Source organism: Rhyacophila brunnea, unplaced genomic scaffold, assembly GCF_057557595.1.
Source record: "Rhyacophila brunnea isolate RB1 unplaced genomic scaffold, BYU_Rbru_1.0 scaffold_5, whole genome shotgun sequence".
NCBI lineage: Eukaryota > Metazoa > Arthropoda > Insecta > Trichoptera > Rhyacophilidae > Rhyacophila > Rhyacophila brunnea.
In genome coordinates, this window is record NW_028233170.1 from 4,264,713 (window position 1) to 4,282,832 (window position 18,120).

At 34.7% G+C, this 18,120-nt stretch overlaps 2 protein-coding genes across 2 annotated transcripts; one reads left to right on the forward strand and one right to left on the reverse strand.

Annotated features, from left to right (window-relative positions):
* The first annotated feature begins 4,755 nt into the window (after positions 1-4,755).
* LOC147065930 (coiled-coil domain-containing protein 43) lies at positions 4,756-10,343 on the forward strand. Its single transcript, XM_085955984.1, has 4 exons — positions 4,756-4,952; positions 5,061-5,285; positions 8,708-8,856; positions 10,072-10,343. Exons 1-4 carry the CDS (start codon positions 4,788-4,790, stop codon positions 10,142-10,144), a joined length of 612 nt encoding a protein of 203 aa, XP_085812110.1. The 5' UTR covers positions 4,756-4,787; the 3' UTR covers positions 10,145-10,343.
* Positions 10,265-17,006, reverse strand: LOC147065931 (secretion-regulating guanine nucleotide exchange factor). The gene is made up of 3 exons (XM_085955979.1): positions 16,844-17,006; positions 14,664-15,516; positions 10,265-12,520 (listed from the first exon to the last, which is right to left on the reverse strand). Exons 1-3 carry the CDS (start codon positions 16,859-16,861, stop codon positions 12,264-12,266), a joined length of 1,128 nt encoding a protein of 375 aa, XP_085812105.1. The 5' UTR covers positions 16,862-17,006; the 3' UTR covers positions 10,265-12,263.
* Between the last annotated feature and the right edge of the window lie 1,114 nt (positions 17,007-18,120).

The following is an 18,120-nucleotide window of genomic DNA, read 5'->3' on the forward strand; positions in this document are numbered from 1 at the left end:
GTATGCACACCCGCGAAGGTTTCTAAATTAGAAAAACCATCTTCTTCTTCTTCATTATATCTTCTTTTATTCAAATGGTTCCTATACCATTCATCCGATTGCGACGAAACTTTCGTCAGTTATTGCACGCACACCCGCAAAGGTTTCTTAATTAGAAAAACTATCTTCTTCTTCATTATATATTCTTTTATTCTTATGGTTCCTATACCATTCATCCGATTGCAATGAAACTTTCGTCAGTTGTTATGCCCACACCCGCGAAGGTTTCTGAATTATTACAACCATATTCTTCTTATTCTTCTTCTTCTGCTTCTATTCGAATGCGTTCATATTCCATTCATCCGACTGCAATAAAACTTTCTTCAGGAATTGTGCCAACACCCGCGAAGGTTTCTGAATTAGTACAACCATCTTCTTCTTCCTCTTCTATTCCATCTTCTTCTATTTGTATGCGTTTCTATACCATTCATCCGATGTGTGTTGACGAGTGTTGTTCTCACGCCCGCAAAGGTTTCTGAATTGGTACAACCATTTTCATCTTATTTTTCTTCTATTCTATCTTCTTTTATTTTATCTTCTTATATTCGTATGCATTCTTATACCATTCATACGATTGCGATGAAATTTTGATCAGTTGTTGTGCGCACGCCCGCGAAGGTTTCTGAATTAGTACAACCATCTTCTTCTCTTCTATTCGTATGCGTTCCTATACCATTCATCCGATTGCAATGAAACTTTGGTGAGTTGTCGTGCGCACGCCCGCGAAGATTTCTGAATTAGAAAATAATCTTCTTCTTCTTTTCGTATGCGTTCCTATACCATTAATTCGATTGCGATGAAACTTTTGTCAGTTGTTGTGCGCACACTTGCTAAGGTTTCTAAATTAGTCTAATGTATAAAAATCAACATTTGTTTGTTTGTTTGTTTGTTTGTTCGTATTTTATGCGCTGCCATACCGTTCATCCGATTGCGATAAAACTTTGTGAACTTATTGCTTGCACTTACGCGAAGAGTATAGGCTATAAAATATGTCTAATATAATAATGTCTGTCTGACTGTTTGTCTGTCTGTCTGTCTGTCCCGTATGCGTTCCTATACCATTCATCCGATTGCGATGAAATTTTGGTAAGTGGTTGTATGCTCACCCGCAAAGGTTTCTTAATTAGAAAAATTTATCATATTCTTCTTCTCCTTCATTCTATTTTCTTTTATTCGTATGGTTCCTATAACATTCATCCGATTGCGACGAAACTTTTGTAAGTTATTGTACGCACACCCGCAGAAGGTTTCTAAATTATAAAAACCATATTCTTCTTCTTCTTCTTCTTCATTATATCTTCTTTTATTCGTACGGTCCCTATACCATTCATCCGATTGCGATGAAACTTTCGTCAGTTATTGTAAGCATACCCGCAAAGGTTTCTAAATTAGAAAAACCATATTCTTTTCCTTCTCCTTCTTCGTTATATCTTCTTTTATTCGTACGGTTCCTATACCATTCATCCGATTGCGATGAAACCTTCGTCAGTTATTGTGGTAACACCCGCAAAGGTTTCTGAATTAGTACAACCATCTTCTTCTTCATTATATCTTCTTTTATTCGTATGGTCCCTATACCATTCATCCGATTGCGATGAAACTTTCGTCAGTGGTTGTGCCAACATCCGCGAAGGATTCTGTATTAGTACAACCATCTTCTTCTTCTTCTTCGTTATATCTTCTTTTATTCGTATGCGTTCCTATTCCATTCATGCGATTGCAATAAAACTTTCGTCAGTAATTGCGCCAACACCCGCAAAGGTTTCTGAATTAATACAACCATCTTATTCTTCTTCTTATTCTTCTATTCTATCTTCTTCTATTCGTATGCGTTCCTATACCATTCATCCGATTGCAATGAAATTTTGATCAAGTGTTGTGCTCACGCCCGCAAAGGTTTCCGAATTGATACAACTGTTTTCTTCTTCTATTCGATCTTCTTATATTCGTATGCGTTTCTATACCATTCATCCGATTGCAATGAAACTTTGTTGAGTTGTCGTGCGCATGCCTACGAAGATTTCTAAATTAGAAAATGATCTTATTCTTCTATTCGTATGCGTTCCTATACCATTCATCCGATTGCGATAAACTTTTGTCAGTTGTTGTGCACACACCTGCGAAGGTTTCTAAATTATTAATATATAAAATACAAAGTGTGTTGTTTGTTTGTTCCATCCAATTTTGATTTTTTTTTTCTACATATTAATAACATTAATAACGTTTGCATATTTTGGATTCGATTTTAATTTAGTGGTCTTTTGTTTGACCTTTACTCCTATTAGAATTATTTTTATAATGCCATATTGTATTACACAGATATTTTAATATTAAAAAAATAATCACTTACCTCTTATTATTTTTTAAATATCTAAGATAAATATAACCACGAAGCAACCCTGTGCGAAGCCGGGTACTTCAGCTTGTACATAATAATATGTAAGTAATATTATGTCAGACATCACTGACATAAATCTGCCATAATCGTCATAATCGTCCTAAGTGGAACGTAAATAAAGTAAAGGTTTTAAGTAGGTACTTCATACCATAAATGTATTTTTATAATAACATTTTGGCAGACAACTATAGACGCGTTAGCAGATTTGGACAACAATGGTGTAAAGATATGAACACAGATTGTCAGTGACTCTTTTCTAAATAATACAGATAGAGTTAGTTTTCAACCACATTCATCTATATATTATGTTTAAAGAAGGATATGTGTATGAGTGGACTATAGGCAGGGTCGTATACAAGAGCTCTTTGGTTTTCCACATTCTGCGTGCCTGAACAATTATTTACCATCACGGCACGTGAGGATAAGTTCACAAGCTTATTAACAAAAATACCGACCATCTGCGACAAATACACAGAGTGTATACGGCGGAGCTACGGATACTGGCTTGACCGGGATGATGCACGAAGACTGACGAGCGACATCGATCCTTGGAGGCACCTTGTGGTTTGGTACGTCATTGATGTCTATATTACATGGGTAATTCGTTTTCGTCGGCCTATAACGCCGTGGGTCCCAGGTTCGAATCCTGGGTCTGGCAAGTAGGTACACATATTATTTTTCAATTTTTGTCTGTCAGGGTATTGACCTAATAGATTGAGCAAGTGGCTGACATCCATTTCTCGTAAAAAACAAAAAATCTATGAATACAAACCTCTACTCTGTGGAGGCCAACGTCATTAATATGGACGAAGCATCTGGAAAAAAAATGACACTCACTTTTTGGTCGGGTCTGCCGAATGGCATAATCTGTTCTAATGCCATTACAATAAAGGTGATATTGCTATAAATTCCCGATGCTTTTTGTCGGGTCTGCCGAATGGTTCGGTTCGAACGGGTTCGCTCAAATGAACATTGACACTAGAAACGCTGTTCTAACGCCATTACAATAAAGGTGATTATTGCTATAAATTCCCGATGCGTGATATCGCAAAATGGAAATTGCGTGACGTCTACCCTATAAATGTGCGAATGTCGCTATGCGCGAATTAACTTGCTAGCTACTGTATTGAGTGTAGTAGATTTTTGGGTTTCCACCGTGTGTCCTTCTTCCTTCTTTACTCGACGTTTCGGGCTCGTTGCAGAGGCCACTATCAAGAGATTCACATTTAAATATTATTATGTAGGTAGGTATGTACCATCTTACATACTGGCATGCTGTGGAAGATGCAAGAAAACTGGCTAGCCACCATAGCTCTAAGGACTGGATATTATAGTCAAGAAGGAGAATATTATTTCTTAAATATTATGATTAAGTATGTCACGATTTGTGTAGATTTAAAAAAATAATGCAACATTTAAAAAATAAGTATTGGAAAAGTGGTCATAAGCTTAAATAATGCGTACATACTCTGTCTGAGTCTAAGAAGTGGTGCGCCCTATAATAATAAAACATGATTATAGGTTTAACATAATGATTTGTTATAAAATCGAATAAAAGTAACGTCTCAACATTTTTATTAAAATTTAAAAAAAATAACATTTAATTTTTTTAATTGAATTTAGTCGATTTTTTTTTTCAATATTGTAATTCACATTTTTAGGGGAAAATTTTCTAGCTTGGCAATGAACCAGTGTTGCCAACCGTACTATAATTATAGTATTTGTACTATAATTTTGGTCCGCGTACTATGTACGATATAAAATAGGTATAGTACGCCCAAAATACTATAATTTTGAAAATCGTACTATAATTTTATATAAAAGTACTATAATTCTGCATTTGCCATTTCGCAATCGAGTGGTCTTCGAAAATTTGGAAATCTGCGGCCCGCGGCGAAATTTTTCCCAAAAAAAACAAGCCGACCACGAAAAATCGGGAACCTGCGGCCCGCGACGAAATTTTTTTCCTAAAAAAAACAAGTCGACTATGAAAAATCGGGTACCTGCGGCCCGCGACGAAATATTTTTCCTAAAAAAACAAGCCGACCATGAAAATTTGGGAACCTGCGGCCCGCGACGAAATATTTTTCCTAAAAAAAACAAACCGACTATGAAAAATCGGGTACCTGCGGCCCGCGGCGAAATATTTTTCCTAATAAAAACGAGCCGACTATGAAAAATTGCGAAAAATTTCATTTTCAACAGATGACAACGCGTACTATATTTTATCTCCAAATACTATAATTTTGGAGGCTCTGTACTATAATTCCACTTTTAAAATATGGCAACACTGCAATGAACGTACAAGAGTCAAAAATACTCGGAAAAGTGATATTTTTTGAGGGTGACGATGGCGGTGGCGGACGACGAATTTGGAATTTGGTTAAGCGATAAGCTAACAGCGCTCAACACAGATGAAAGTGTGTTCGGTGCTTATATTTCGGGAATATTAGACGGAGATGACCCGGGAGAGGAAAAGAAGGAAGCATTAGAATCAATTTTATCTGACTTTGTTGTATGTTTGACACTTGCCAAAAAATATTCAATTTTGAAAGCACTTGATTCGATATTTTTAAATGAAAACCTCATTAAACCGTCTCAACAACATTGAGTTTCTTTGCAGGAGAGTGACATCAGTCGACATGTCGGTGAAATAATGGATAAGTGGATCTCGTGCCATCCAATCGTACAGAATGGGGCTCCCTCAAACGCAGATGTCGAAGATAGACTAGTAAAATTATTAGGATCGCAATCACTAGCTACGTCTGCTCCGAGACAATACACAGAAGAAGAAAAGAAAATTAGACAAGCCATTTTATCCCAATACAGTGAGTTGTCGGATGATGAGGTTAGTGGTGTTATGAATTAGGTTAGGAATCAGTGCAAAAATAGTCAATTTTCCGAATTTAAAATCAATCTTTCATTGTAATAACAAAACATACGTAATAATAATATGCAGTGAACGATAATTTTTTTTTATATTGCTACCATGTCATTACATTTTAATAACATGTCAGGGTTGCCAACCTCGTCTTTCTAGGATAGAGATTCCAGCTTTGGTATAATTTTTCCACAGAACAGATTAATAAATAGAATTCCTATATACTATACCCTAATACACTACATTTTGACGCAGGGTTTTAAATCTGTGAGTGTCCAACGAATATGAACCACACAGATGTGCAATACTGTGTATTGCAACCTTCAAATGCACCAATATTGATAGAGCATCGGTACATTAACCAAGAGCAGTTGTCGGACCGAAGGGCAAACATATTCTTAACACATGTTTAAGTTTACCCCATATTCTCCCACACTCAAGACCTGTTGGTTATTTCAGTTCCCATTATTTCTGAGTTCCCTCAATTTCTCCTTCCCGAGTTCAAAGCTAGTCTCTCCGGCCAAACCCGTTCATAGGAAAAAATTATATAAAGTCACACTATTGTAGTAAATAATAATATTTTCATACATTTTCCCAACATTCTTGGGTGAAGAAAATGGCGTACATTTAAAACACCAATAAAACCAGGGAACTCATAAATAATGGCAACTGAAATACCTAACGGGTAAGCAGAAGCAGGCAATCGATCTCGAGTGAGTACGGAATAAATTTAAACACGTTTCAACAATACGTTATGTATAAGTGTATATTAGGTGAGTTTATATACAGTATAACCCCTATTTTACGTTTTATAAAAGACTGAAAAAAAAAACCTAATTGGAGGGAAAATGTAAAAGGGGAGTATTGAAAAAAATAACATTTAAATTTTATGTTTCTAAAAAAATAGCGTTTTATTAAAAAACAACATTCAATTTAAATTTTTATTGAAAAATCGGGCCAATCACAGCGTCGCTCGCCGACCAATCACCGTGCGCCGTTCTAAAGACACGGAGTTTTCCCTCCAAACACCTTATGCCGGGTCCACACTGGCAACATGTCGCCGGCAACCTCGTTAAATTTTACGATAATTATCATAATTGCTTAAGAAATTTTACGATAATTATCATACTTATCGTAAAATTTAACGAGGTTGCCGGCGACATGTTACCAGTGTGGACCCGGTATTACGCTGTTCGAATGTCACGACCCAATCATTGTCAAGCGCGCGTAACTCGCATATTTTTAATATATCCGACGTAAATCGCGGGAAAGAAAAACGTAAATGCGGGTATTAAATGTACTAAAATACATCGGGACTGGAAAAATTACACGCAATTGCCGGGAAAACGTGAATTCCGGGCACGTAAAAACGAGGTTATACTGTATATTATATTAGGCGAGTTTATATGTATTTTTTTAAAATATGTTATAAAAAAAGTAGGTACCATGTAAGAGTATTATTAAAGACTAATATCTCATTAGTTAACCCCATTAATTATTTTTCTTAGAATTGACGATTTACACCTCTTGAATGTAGTATTTTTATTGTTCAAAAGAATAATGATCTATTATTATGTTTTGACAATTTATTATAATATGCTGCTATCAAGGGTATTGTTATTAATAAGATAGGGTTTTTACTAATTAGGTTTTTTACTGACACTTCAACTATTCATAAGTTGTTTATTGTATTTTTTTGTAACCTTTGACTTGATAGGTAGGTAATGGAGTTTTTACCTACTTTATTGTATTGATTTATTATATAAGCTGGAGTAAAGAGAGTTTGTTGTCAGTGTGTGTTTACCTTTGGTGAGTGTACACGGCACATGAAGATGCCGAAAGGCGAAACCCGGGTCGCAAAAAACGACTTAAATGGAATAGTACAGAGCTTGAATCCATTAGAATTTAAATTCAAATTCCATCAAGTACTTTCAGTCGATAGTATTAATAATATAATACGTTATACGTTGAATACTGAAAACTGCTCTCGGTTTATGCATGTACGCTCATTTAATATTGGTGTATCACACTCACTATTGCTTGTGCATAATGCGTGTTTTATTTTCGTTCACATTCAAAACCTTGCATCAACATGTGGCATCTTGAACATAGCCTATTGGTGTTCTATTTATTATCATTCTCTTCTGTGGATAAAGCCATAATTAAATATAAAATAATGCTGATAATGTATAAAGTGTTCATTGTGCCGTAGTTGATGGAGTCTCCACTCCTGAAGTTAAACCTGCATTTTAAAAATTATTTTTTTTTCTATACCTATGTGTTTGATCCAAAGCAAGGCAAGTTCAATCCTAATAAGTCTGTTAATATAATCTCCACTTGGTGGATTCCTTTACGCTCCACTTAGCAGCAAAATAGTTTGAAAAAAGTATTTTTGCAATTGACACACCACAGGTGATGCAAAAATGTTTGTGTTCGTTCATTCTATATGTATATTATCTATGCAAGAGCTGATCATGAACTACTAAGGTACCTATAAAACCATTTAATCTTGAACTCGCGCAGATTGTGATTTCTTCTAGTGTGGACGAATTACATAGGGTGAATTTAATTATTGTTACCGATACTATTTCCGACTGTTTTTACACGAAGCCTATTACATCTGTGGGTGTCCACAACCCCAGGCCGTGTTAGCAAAATTCATCTCCGTGATTACAACAACGCGATAATCAGCGAATTTCCCAAGTTTTGCGTATCACTTCATCTACGGTCAGTACATTCTGCAAGTGACATCTGTCATCTGGTGGTCGACAATCTCAAGCCTTGTCAGCAAACGCTGCAAGGTAGCAGCAATGCGACAAGTATAAAAGCTTGCCGAACGAATATTCATTTCAATAAATAGCAAGTCACAGTTGATGGGATATGGCACTCTACCAACACGCCTCGGTCGGTGGTACTCACTCTCGGAACGTCTTGGACAGAGCAGACCTCTCCGTGTTTTACTTAGCACTGTTAACTTCACACCTGTCATTGTATTTATTTCTATGTAAATAAACTCTCACCTCGATCCACTCAACAACCTCTGGTCAATTCATCTCCAACATCATCACTCCCAAATATCGTTTTTTCTCAAACTGCTTCACATTTTCTGTCAAAACTATCGAACTTCACACTTATGTGGTATGTTTATAGTGTCAACATTAATATTATTTTTTTCTAAGCGGTTTCTATTTCATTGTTTGTTTTAACTTTTTGGGTTGGGTTTAAAGTTAACCCAAAAGAAGTTTAAATCATGCTTCAAATTATTTTCAAAACCTGCCATGAATACAACACATCTCACATGTGGATGAATGCTTAAATGAAGTCTCCGACTCTCCACCTCACATCCTCTGTTACCATTTACGCTTAGTTGTATATCATTACTTTTGCAGGAGAATGCGGTGAGCACAAGCGCCGCAGAAGGAGGCGATGACTTGATGAGAAACACAAATGCTTCCAATGTGGCGGCCGCAGCCAAAGAGAGGCGGGAGTACGCCAAGCAAGAGTCCCAACGGAAGAAAGACAAGGACAAAGAGGATAGGTACACACCACAACAACTCATAAAATTTAACTGTCTGTCCTTTCATGCAGGAATCACAAATAAGTAATATATTAAATAATGTACAAATAGTAAGCATTATAATATGTCCCTTAGATGCTATTATGTGTAGCATGGGCCACGAGTTTGAATCCCCCAACACGGTCAAATTCATGTGTGTTATGATCCTGCACTTAGCGGAGATCAAAATTTTTCTTGAAGCAAAAATTGTGGTGTACCTCTATGTCTTGGACCTCAAATCCAATACGTAAGGCACTGCCTACTGTTATTGGCTCTCAGGTTAAAAAGAATATATATATATACTCAACTCAACCTCATCATTTTAGATGTTACAATTATTTTAAAGGTGCTTTTAGACGTCAGTTCTATTGCCCGTTCAGACTCACTTGACAGTTCGGTTGGGAAACAGCGATGTATATTTACATATTATTTTTTATCCACTAAAAATGAATATTATTTTAATACTAAACATATTGGTTGGTATAAAGCAGTACCTATCTATTTAAAGAATTTATAATACTTGAACCGAAATTAGAAAAATACGGCAACATACCGTCGAACAAGAACTTCTTGTCCACGTATTAAAACTGTGAACTAACAACCCCCTCCAATGCAGCTAAGCGCCCTTCCATTTTCAAATGAGGAATTCGCCCAAATTTATCATTTCATTTTATGCTCTCGTGGTGTACGGATCTGTCAATTTACGTAATTTGAAGTTATTTATAATAAAATTAAAATATGTCAAAAACTAACAAAATCAGGAGTGATGTTAGAATTATTATTAGTAAACCTTTAATCTATTGCGAAGAATAAAAGAAGAGCCGATACATTATTTGCGTACGCCTCTAGCATGCCTTACTGCCATGACAGTTACGTCACTAAAATTCATCTACATGCGACTACAGCGACTTCCTGTTATCGCCGATTTCTTGTTGTCTGACAATAGCAATTTACGCGTTAATTTAACTGAATTGTGAAAATAGTCATATTATAACTATAATAGCAGCAGTGTAATTTCCATTTGTAGATATCAATTGAATACATATTTACACAATGTAATTAATTATATTGTCTTGAACAATGATAATATATTATATAGCTGCATTCTGTGATAAGGGATTCTTTTAAATGATGAGCAAATAAAACCGTGTCGCCATGTTATAAAATCTTTCTAATGAATTATTTGTAAATTTCCAGAGAGAAGCAAAAACAACTGAAAGAAGATAAGAAGGAAAAACGCAAAACAAGCAAGAACGAAAGAAAGCGGTAGCACTAAACATTATAATACCCAAATTTAACTGTATATTTATTTAATTTATTAGATTTTATTTACGAATAAACTTACAATGATTTAAGTGCTCAATCATTAAGGGAATTTCATTTTTTTTTTATCTGATTACATCCATTAAATATTTTAGTAAATAAATTGTGAATAAATGAACTGCTATATGTATAATATACGTGCACATAACTTTGTTTCATTTACCAAACTTCCATGCCAGTAATTAGGAATGAAAATATACCCTTGACCAAAAATATTGAAGAAAAGTATGAAATAAATATGAAAGGGACCACCGGTCCACTAATTTTCATACAAACTGAATAGTCAGAAAAGCGTTAACGATAACCGATACTACGGCTATATTATATCCACCTGTCTAAGTAGTCCGATGAGTGAGGGCGCCACATGCTAACATTTGACATCATTTATCAATACTTTTTATACTGTGATAATCTTAGTTGTAAATTCAAACACGATTTATGATGATATATATAATATAGTCGCTGCAATGACTGGTGAGTACGTAAAACTACCAGATGTTTCCTTACATTGTCTGCATGACATTCTAGCCAAACTAATGCAAGTTATCCATGGGCCCCCCTACCTATCGCTAAGGTTAAAGGCAGTGTGACACCCTACAGTAGCGTTTTCCAAATGGTGTTCACGGTAAAATTATGGGTATTTGTTTAGTGATAACGTCCGCAGGTGACTCTTAACTGTTAGAGAAAATTTGTGATTTGTGTTTATTTCACTTATCTGGTCACGCCGGGCTCTCCATGAGACCAAACCCACAGGCCCCCCTTGTGGGGGTCATGACGTTATCCCTCTTCGATAACTTATCTGATCTTATTACTTCACAGCAGTACCTCGTCTCTTCGGGGAAATCCCAGATCTCGAGAATCTTTCCTCGGGGTTCGGGATTTCTTTATTATCAAATATTAATTGAAAAAACGATTTTCTATATGAAAAAAGTGGACAGAAAACGAAAAACGTTCAAAGGCTGATCGGGGCATTTTACACAATTAAACTAATGTCGACTCAAAATGAGAGCGAATTTTTGCAACATCAGGAAATTTTCAGAAACGTACGCGATTATCAGACGCAGCGATTGACAGTCTATGTTTTTTGAAATTCTATTTTAATAAGTAATGTTTTGAATTATTTTTGTTTTCCTACTTCTATTTTGTTTGTCTTCTTACAGAAATAAATAAAAATCATATTTTTTAGAATTTGTCTGTTTTTACACATTTGATTTTCGGATTTTTAGTTTTTTTTTTTAAATTTCCCGATATCTCGAGAATTCTTTTCTGGAAATCCCGAATCTCGAGAATTCAAAATTTCATCATTTCGGGAAATCCCGAACCTCGAGATTGAGATTTTTTCGGGAAATACTCTAGCTGTGGTTAGTTCAGGCATCAGTCATGTTGCATAAATTTTGTACAAACTGAACTTGCTTCAGTGATTTTTATAGGAAAGCCATAAAACTTCCAACCATTGCAAACTTATTGAATGTAAACAAATTAAACTGCTGTGCAACTGTGTGAATTAGCAGCCAGCATTGCAAACTACAGTGCTACGTTTAGTCTACGAGCAGGACGGCATAATGACTCGAATTTGAGTATGAGAGATGTGACATGATTATCATGACGTGCAGAACATTGTTTACAAGCGGTGACACTTGGATTTAAACATGTATGACATTAAAAGGATGTTTTTAACAATTTTCATATCGAAGTTCTATTGTAGGTACTAACAAAATCTTAATAAAACAATAATAATTGTAATATTTATACCTTTCACAAGGTTTCCTATGATGTAAGCAAAATCCACCATTCATCGAAAAGATTGAAACTGTAATAGTGTGATTTTACTCATGCAATCATCGCAACCGAATTGATTGTACATTCCAATGGCAGTGATTTTACTTGTGAGATGATCGCTTGCAATAACCAACCAAAATAAATAATATGAATTCTTTATGACAATGTAAGAGTTTATTTGTAAAATATTATCACATTCACTGTCATATTGAACACATGAAAAAGGTCAAATAATACTTATAAACAAAACAATACAAGATAAATCTCTTATAAGAAAGCATCTGCTTTTAAACCTTTTGGTGACTGGGTGATAAATTTTCAATTACAACAGGTACCGTGACCACAATAAAACTGTGACCTGATCCAGAAATTATATTGTGGACATTTTTGAAACTAGATTTTATTTTCATGGGTTCGATAACATTATCACACGATCCCGTTCCCGTGTTCCCATGCTCATTCCACCCCCAAGCCCACAAAGAGTCGTCATTTGTCAAGCAAACACTGTGTTCCGATCCCAAGCTCAATTTTTTTATCACGGCATCTGAAAGAAATTCATTTTTTTAGATATTTAATATGAAACAAAATTGCTTTATTAATTGTGACGGCATGTACTTGGTACAATTCCATTTGTAACATCATTATTAGTTCATCATCATCGTTAGATAACTGCTTTTTGGTTTGAGGTAAACGATTATAACAAACTAAAAGAATAACAATACATATTTAGACAGCGATCAATGTTTTATAATATACCTGCAGTATATAGTAATGCATGGCAATTATTGTTCTAACATACTCGGATTAACTCGAAAATTTCATAGCACACTACATATTCATTTCATTTTAAATATTATTTCTTTATACCGACTGATATTTCTCATTTCTACTAAAAACAGCACTAATCACCATACAAATATGTTAATATTAGTTATAATTACAAAAACTTAATTCAAAATTAGTGCTTAATTGATGTTTTTGTGGATCAAATTTAGGCCACACCCTAGCAATTCAACGGTATGAAACGACTATATTGTAAAACAATAAGTGCAAGTGAAACATCTGAAGCGTGAAACCATATATCTATTTTAAGAACAAAACCACAACGCACAAACACAAGTGCACGGGTTTTGAAGATATTGGAATTTTTTGGTATTGGCATTTAGACACCAAAAATTCGTGGATTACCAGAAAATTTCTGCAGACTAAGGGTTGAAAAACACTGTTATAGATCATTATAGCGCCTGTACGTGTGCATGGATTTACGGACACCAACTGTGTGTAAAAAAATTCTCTGCACGGTGTAGTTCATATTTTTACCAGCAAGTTCGCACACTATTGTTCTACTGCGCATTCGTCATGCAAGTTGCAACTATCGCGTGAAAATTCAGAACCCGCTAAACACTTTTTTTATCCATGCATGCAGTCTAGCAACATGCACGAAAATACGTGTTTACATTTGCATTGGCGACAATACGTACTGCCGCCAGCAACTCCATCCACGTGTAAACGGGCTATTATATTGTGTGAAATTGCATATAAAGTATGTATAAATTTTAATCATGAGTAACATCGGCTTTTGTTATTAGACACTTCACTTCATCACTTAAGTGTGTTATATTATGCCTATTCGTGGCAATCGCCTTGGATGTACATATTACTAATGTTTGAAAAATTATAGTATTGAAATATTTTTTTGAGTCAAAGTAAACGTCAAATTATCACTTACTATCGAGTCTTCGCTACTGCTTAATAACAGTGTTGTAACTGAAATAGTTAATACCGTTTAAAAAAATTAAAAAAAAATTCGGTTAGGTACATGTTCAAACACGCGCGTTAACATCATACTCCCTACTTCAATTATAGTTTGTTAATTTATGGCTACGGCCGTATGTTGTAGCTTAACCACTGGGGAATGCCAAAAGAAATGGCGTAATTAAAAAAAACACTACCTTATTCTTAGGTCAATAATTATTATAAAGCAATCATTATTCGTAGGATGTTTATCACACTTGAATGGTCAAAGACATAGCTTATAATAAGTATCTTTAGAATTATCTTCAAATGTGTTAATCTTGCCCATTTTTTGAATAATAAAATGCCTAATTCTTGTCAAATTTGGGATCACAGAGATTATCAATATAATTTTTTATCGTAAATATTTCACTATAATAATGTCGATATAAATTATACTGATGGTTTTATAAATGCGTTTAAAAATTAATAAATGTAAAAAATCTTAACAACACTGCACATTTATGTACTGAAATATGACTATATTCTAAAACATGAGAGCGAGAGGTTTAAAAGAATACTATTTTATGTAATAAAAATACTTTATGCAGTCATCAAATGTTTAAAATAAATATAAATGATAATAAGGCTTCAAAATTATATAAATAGATTATCTACAACGTTTAAGGTATGTCCAGGATCATGCTTTGAAAATAGAACAAAGCTCCATTTTGACCTACGCTGAGCATGTCCCCCCTTAACTATGCTATTGATTAAATCAATATTTTGTTTGTGTGATTGCGAACACTTTAAAAAGCTGTTTAAATAACGTCATATTTGTTATTCATGTACAACATAATTATTATCACTGTCAATCGGCTCAGTAAACTGTTAAATTATATTATTATAACTCTTGATAATTGACGATAAAAATAGTGAAGTGAAATAATTACCTTGTATTTTAACAATATTTTTCACATTCGAGGCAACTTTAGATGCAAGTTGCCCATAATCATTTCTCCCAAAATAGATTGCTTCACCCCTCCTTAACAGTATTGCAGTGTGACTCCACCCGGTAAATACACATAGAATTTCCTCTCGACAGTCATCTGGTATCTCTACTTTTGTCGGAGTACTGATATTCTTGGTGGCGAGATCGAGGCCTAGCTGCCCGCGACTGTTATCGCCCCAGGCATAGACTTCTCCTGTTTCCTTGCACCACGCGACTGTATGATGTTGCCCGCACGCTACATCTTCTACTTTACCGAAGTGAGGCACCCTTTGAAAGGTATCTAAAGCTGAAACAGATTCCCCCAAACCTAATTGGCCCCGTTTTCCGCAACCGGTTGACCACACTTCGCCGTTAATATCTACTATAACTGTGTGACGAATTCCCATCTGTACGGTCTTTACTTTGAGTTCTAGTTGTATGGGTTTGACGGCGTCAGGGAAGTGTTCTTTCGGTAGACCTAGTTGTCCGTAAGTGTTGGAACCCCATAAATATAAAATGTGTTGATCTGTGACGGCGGCACTCGAGTCCCAACCACAAGTTATTTTAGTAAAGTTGATCCCGCTCAAGTCCCATATTCTAGTAAAAGTGTGTTGGTCTTTGATGTCGCAGCCCAGTTGCCGTTGCAGATTCCACCCGCATCCGTATATCCTGCCCTCACCATCCAGTAGCAAAGAATGACCACCTCCTCCACATATCTCATGAATGTTGCCATTCCACGTTGTGATAACAGGCTTCGGAGTCTCGCACTGCTCGGAAGCAGATCCTTGTCCCAACTGCCCGTGTGAATTTGCACCCTAATTCAATCAATCAATCTCATTATATAAAGTGGATTTTATTTTTAGTAAATAATTACTGATGGCTGCAACACAAAAAAAAACCATAAAACTATGGTATACCGTATCGTTAAATAACTAAAAAAAGTTGAAAATCAATCTAAAACCATTACGGTACGTTCAGTACCAGTTGTTATTAAGTCAGGCGCTGTTGTGCCATGCTTTGCCGATACTTTTGCAATCGTTAATCGAGAAATCTATCACACCTAGCCAGGTAACAACATAAATAAACATTTTTCTTTCAATTCTAAATTCAACCAGCAACCAAACGATTATTGAATGTAGGTAACATAACTAATGTAACAAAGACAAAATTAATTATTTGAATTCTCTTCGCAAATATAAAAAAAAGGATATAGTATTATAGCATAATCATTAATTAGACCAGTGGTTTCCAAACTTTATGTTACCACGCCTCCCTTTAAAAAAAAATCTTTGCGCCCCCCCCTCAATTTTCTCAAATAATACAGACACCTTTTTAAATAGTCAACAATATACTTAAATACAAAAATATATACTTATATTATATTCATTTTTAAATTAATTTGTTTTTTATGCGACGAATGTGCTTGTTTATTAGCACAATCAATGTTAATTATAGTAGTCGATCCAAATTCATCATCGTTAATTGACAAATGGATTCTATCATGGGCCACATCCTGAAGCGAGCCCCCAGACCAGGATTTTTCAACTCACTTTTTTTTTAATTTCAACCAAATAGACAAGTTAAACAACAAAATTACCATTCCTAAACAAATTTCAACATTTTGGTTTGACCCTTTTATTTCATTTTTCCACGAGATAACCAGCGCGCTTCACAATAGTATAGAAATAGAAGTGAGGTAAGTATTATAAAATTACTCTCCATATTTTCAGACAGGTTTGCAAACAACCTTTTATAGGACTGTTTTTTTGTGTAGTTTATAACTAGCAGCCGTTTTGTAAACTATGCATTTGCAAACTGCAAACTTGTGGCTACATTAATTGTGTGAAAGTTTTCGCGCCTCCCTTTGCAACAGTCAGCGCCTCCCAGTTTGGAAATCGCTGAATTAGAGAATAATTAACTAATTTTGTGGGTGACACTGGCGGTCGAATTTGTGATACAATTAAATAATTTTTAAATCCACGCGCGACGATTTTCTACTATTGTTAGATGCATTCGGGGTATAACATATTATTTCTTTTTTGCTAGTTACCTATCATAATATGTATTTGTTTAGACATGTACATTAATAATTGTAAAATAAATAATATATTATACTGAAAACTATAAAAGGACTCCATTTACCCAAGAATATACTTCCATTGCAATTATCTTGTGTTTTTTGCATTCAATTATGTAACAGCTATGTAAAATTACTAACTCTTCTTATGTATATATAGCCATGACTGTTTAATTTAGTCACAACATGAAATTCACAAACATACATAACCTAGTTTACGTTAACATTGAATTAATTGACACTTGACAGCCACAAATTGACGTTTGTGTTTGTGACAGTGTTGCCATATTTTGAAAGTGGAAATATAGTACAGTGCCTTCAAAATTATAGTATTTCGGCAAAAAATATAGTACGCGTTAGGTACCAATAATTTTCTGCATTTTCAAAAAATTAAGCGTGGGGTAGTTAACGTCTTGTTTTTTTTAGACAAAATATCCATGAAGGGTAATTATTAACGTCTTATTTTTTTAGACAAAATTCAAAAGTCAGTGGTTTCCAAACTTTATGTTACTACGCCTCCCTTAAAAAAGATCTAATCTAGGCGCCTCCCCCCCTTATTTCATAAATAATACAGACACCTTTTTAAATAGTCGACAAAGTACCTACCTACGAATACAAAAATGAAATAAAAAAACGAGGTTTTACTACTTACATTACATTAATTTTCGACGAATGTGCTTGTTTATTAGCACAATCAATTTTTAGTAGTCAATTTAAATTCATCTTCGTTCATTGACAAATGAATTCTATCATGGACCCCACATCCCGAAGCGGGCCCCTCGGGTCAGGATTTTTCAACCACATATTTAAAATATTTAATATTTTCGAAACAAACAACGCCGCACGCGACTTTTTTTTTGCTATTAATAAAAATATGTGAAAAGTGCATTAGCAAACTAACCAAGAACTCTGGCGTAGAAATCATATAAAAATAATGGCGACATGGCGAATTTTTTTTTTGTCATTTTGATTTCCTAAGCTACAATTTTTTATGAATGCATTCACTTTGTCGTTTTAAATCAGTGAATGCATTAGTGGTCCTTGGATTTATTCATTCACTCAATTTTTTTAAATTTCAACCAAATAGACAAGTTTAACAACAAAATTATCGTGAATAAACAAATTTGCCTCAAATTTCAATATTATGATTAATTTGACCCTTTTATTTAATTTTTTTACGAGATAGGATTATAAAATTAGTCTCCATATTTGCAGAAAGGTTTGGAAACTACCTTTTATAGGACTGTTTTTTTGTGTAGTTTATAACTAGCGGCTGTCTTATAAACTATGCATTTGCAAACTGCAAACCTGTGGCTACATTAAGTGCTCGGCCGTAGTCATT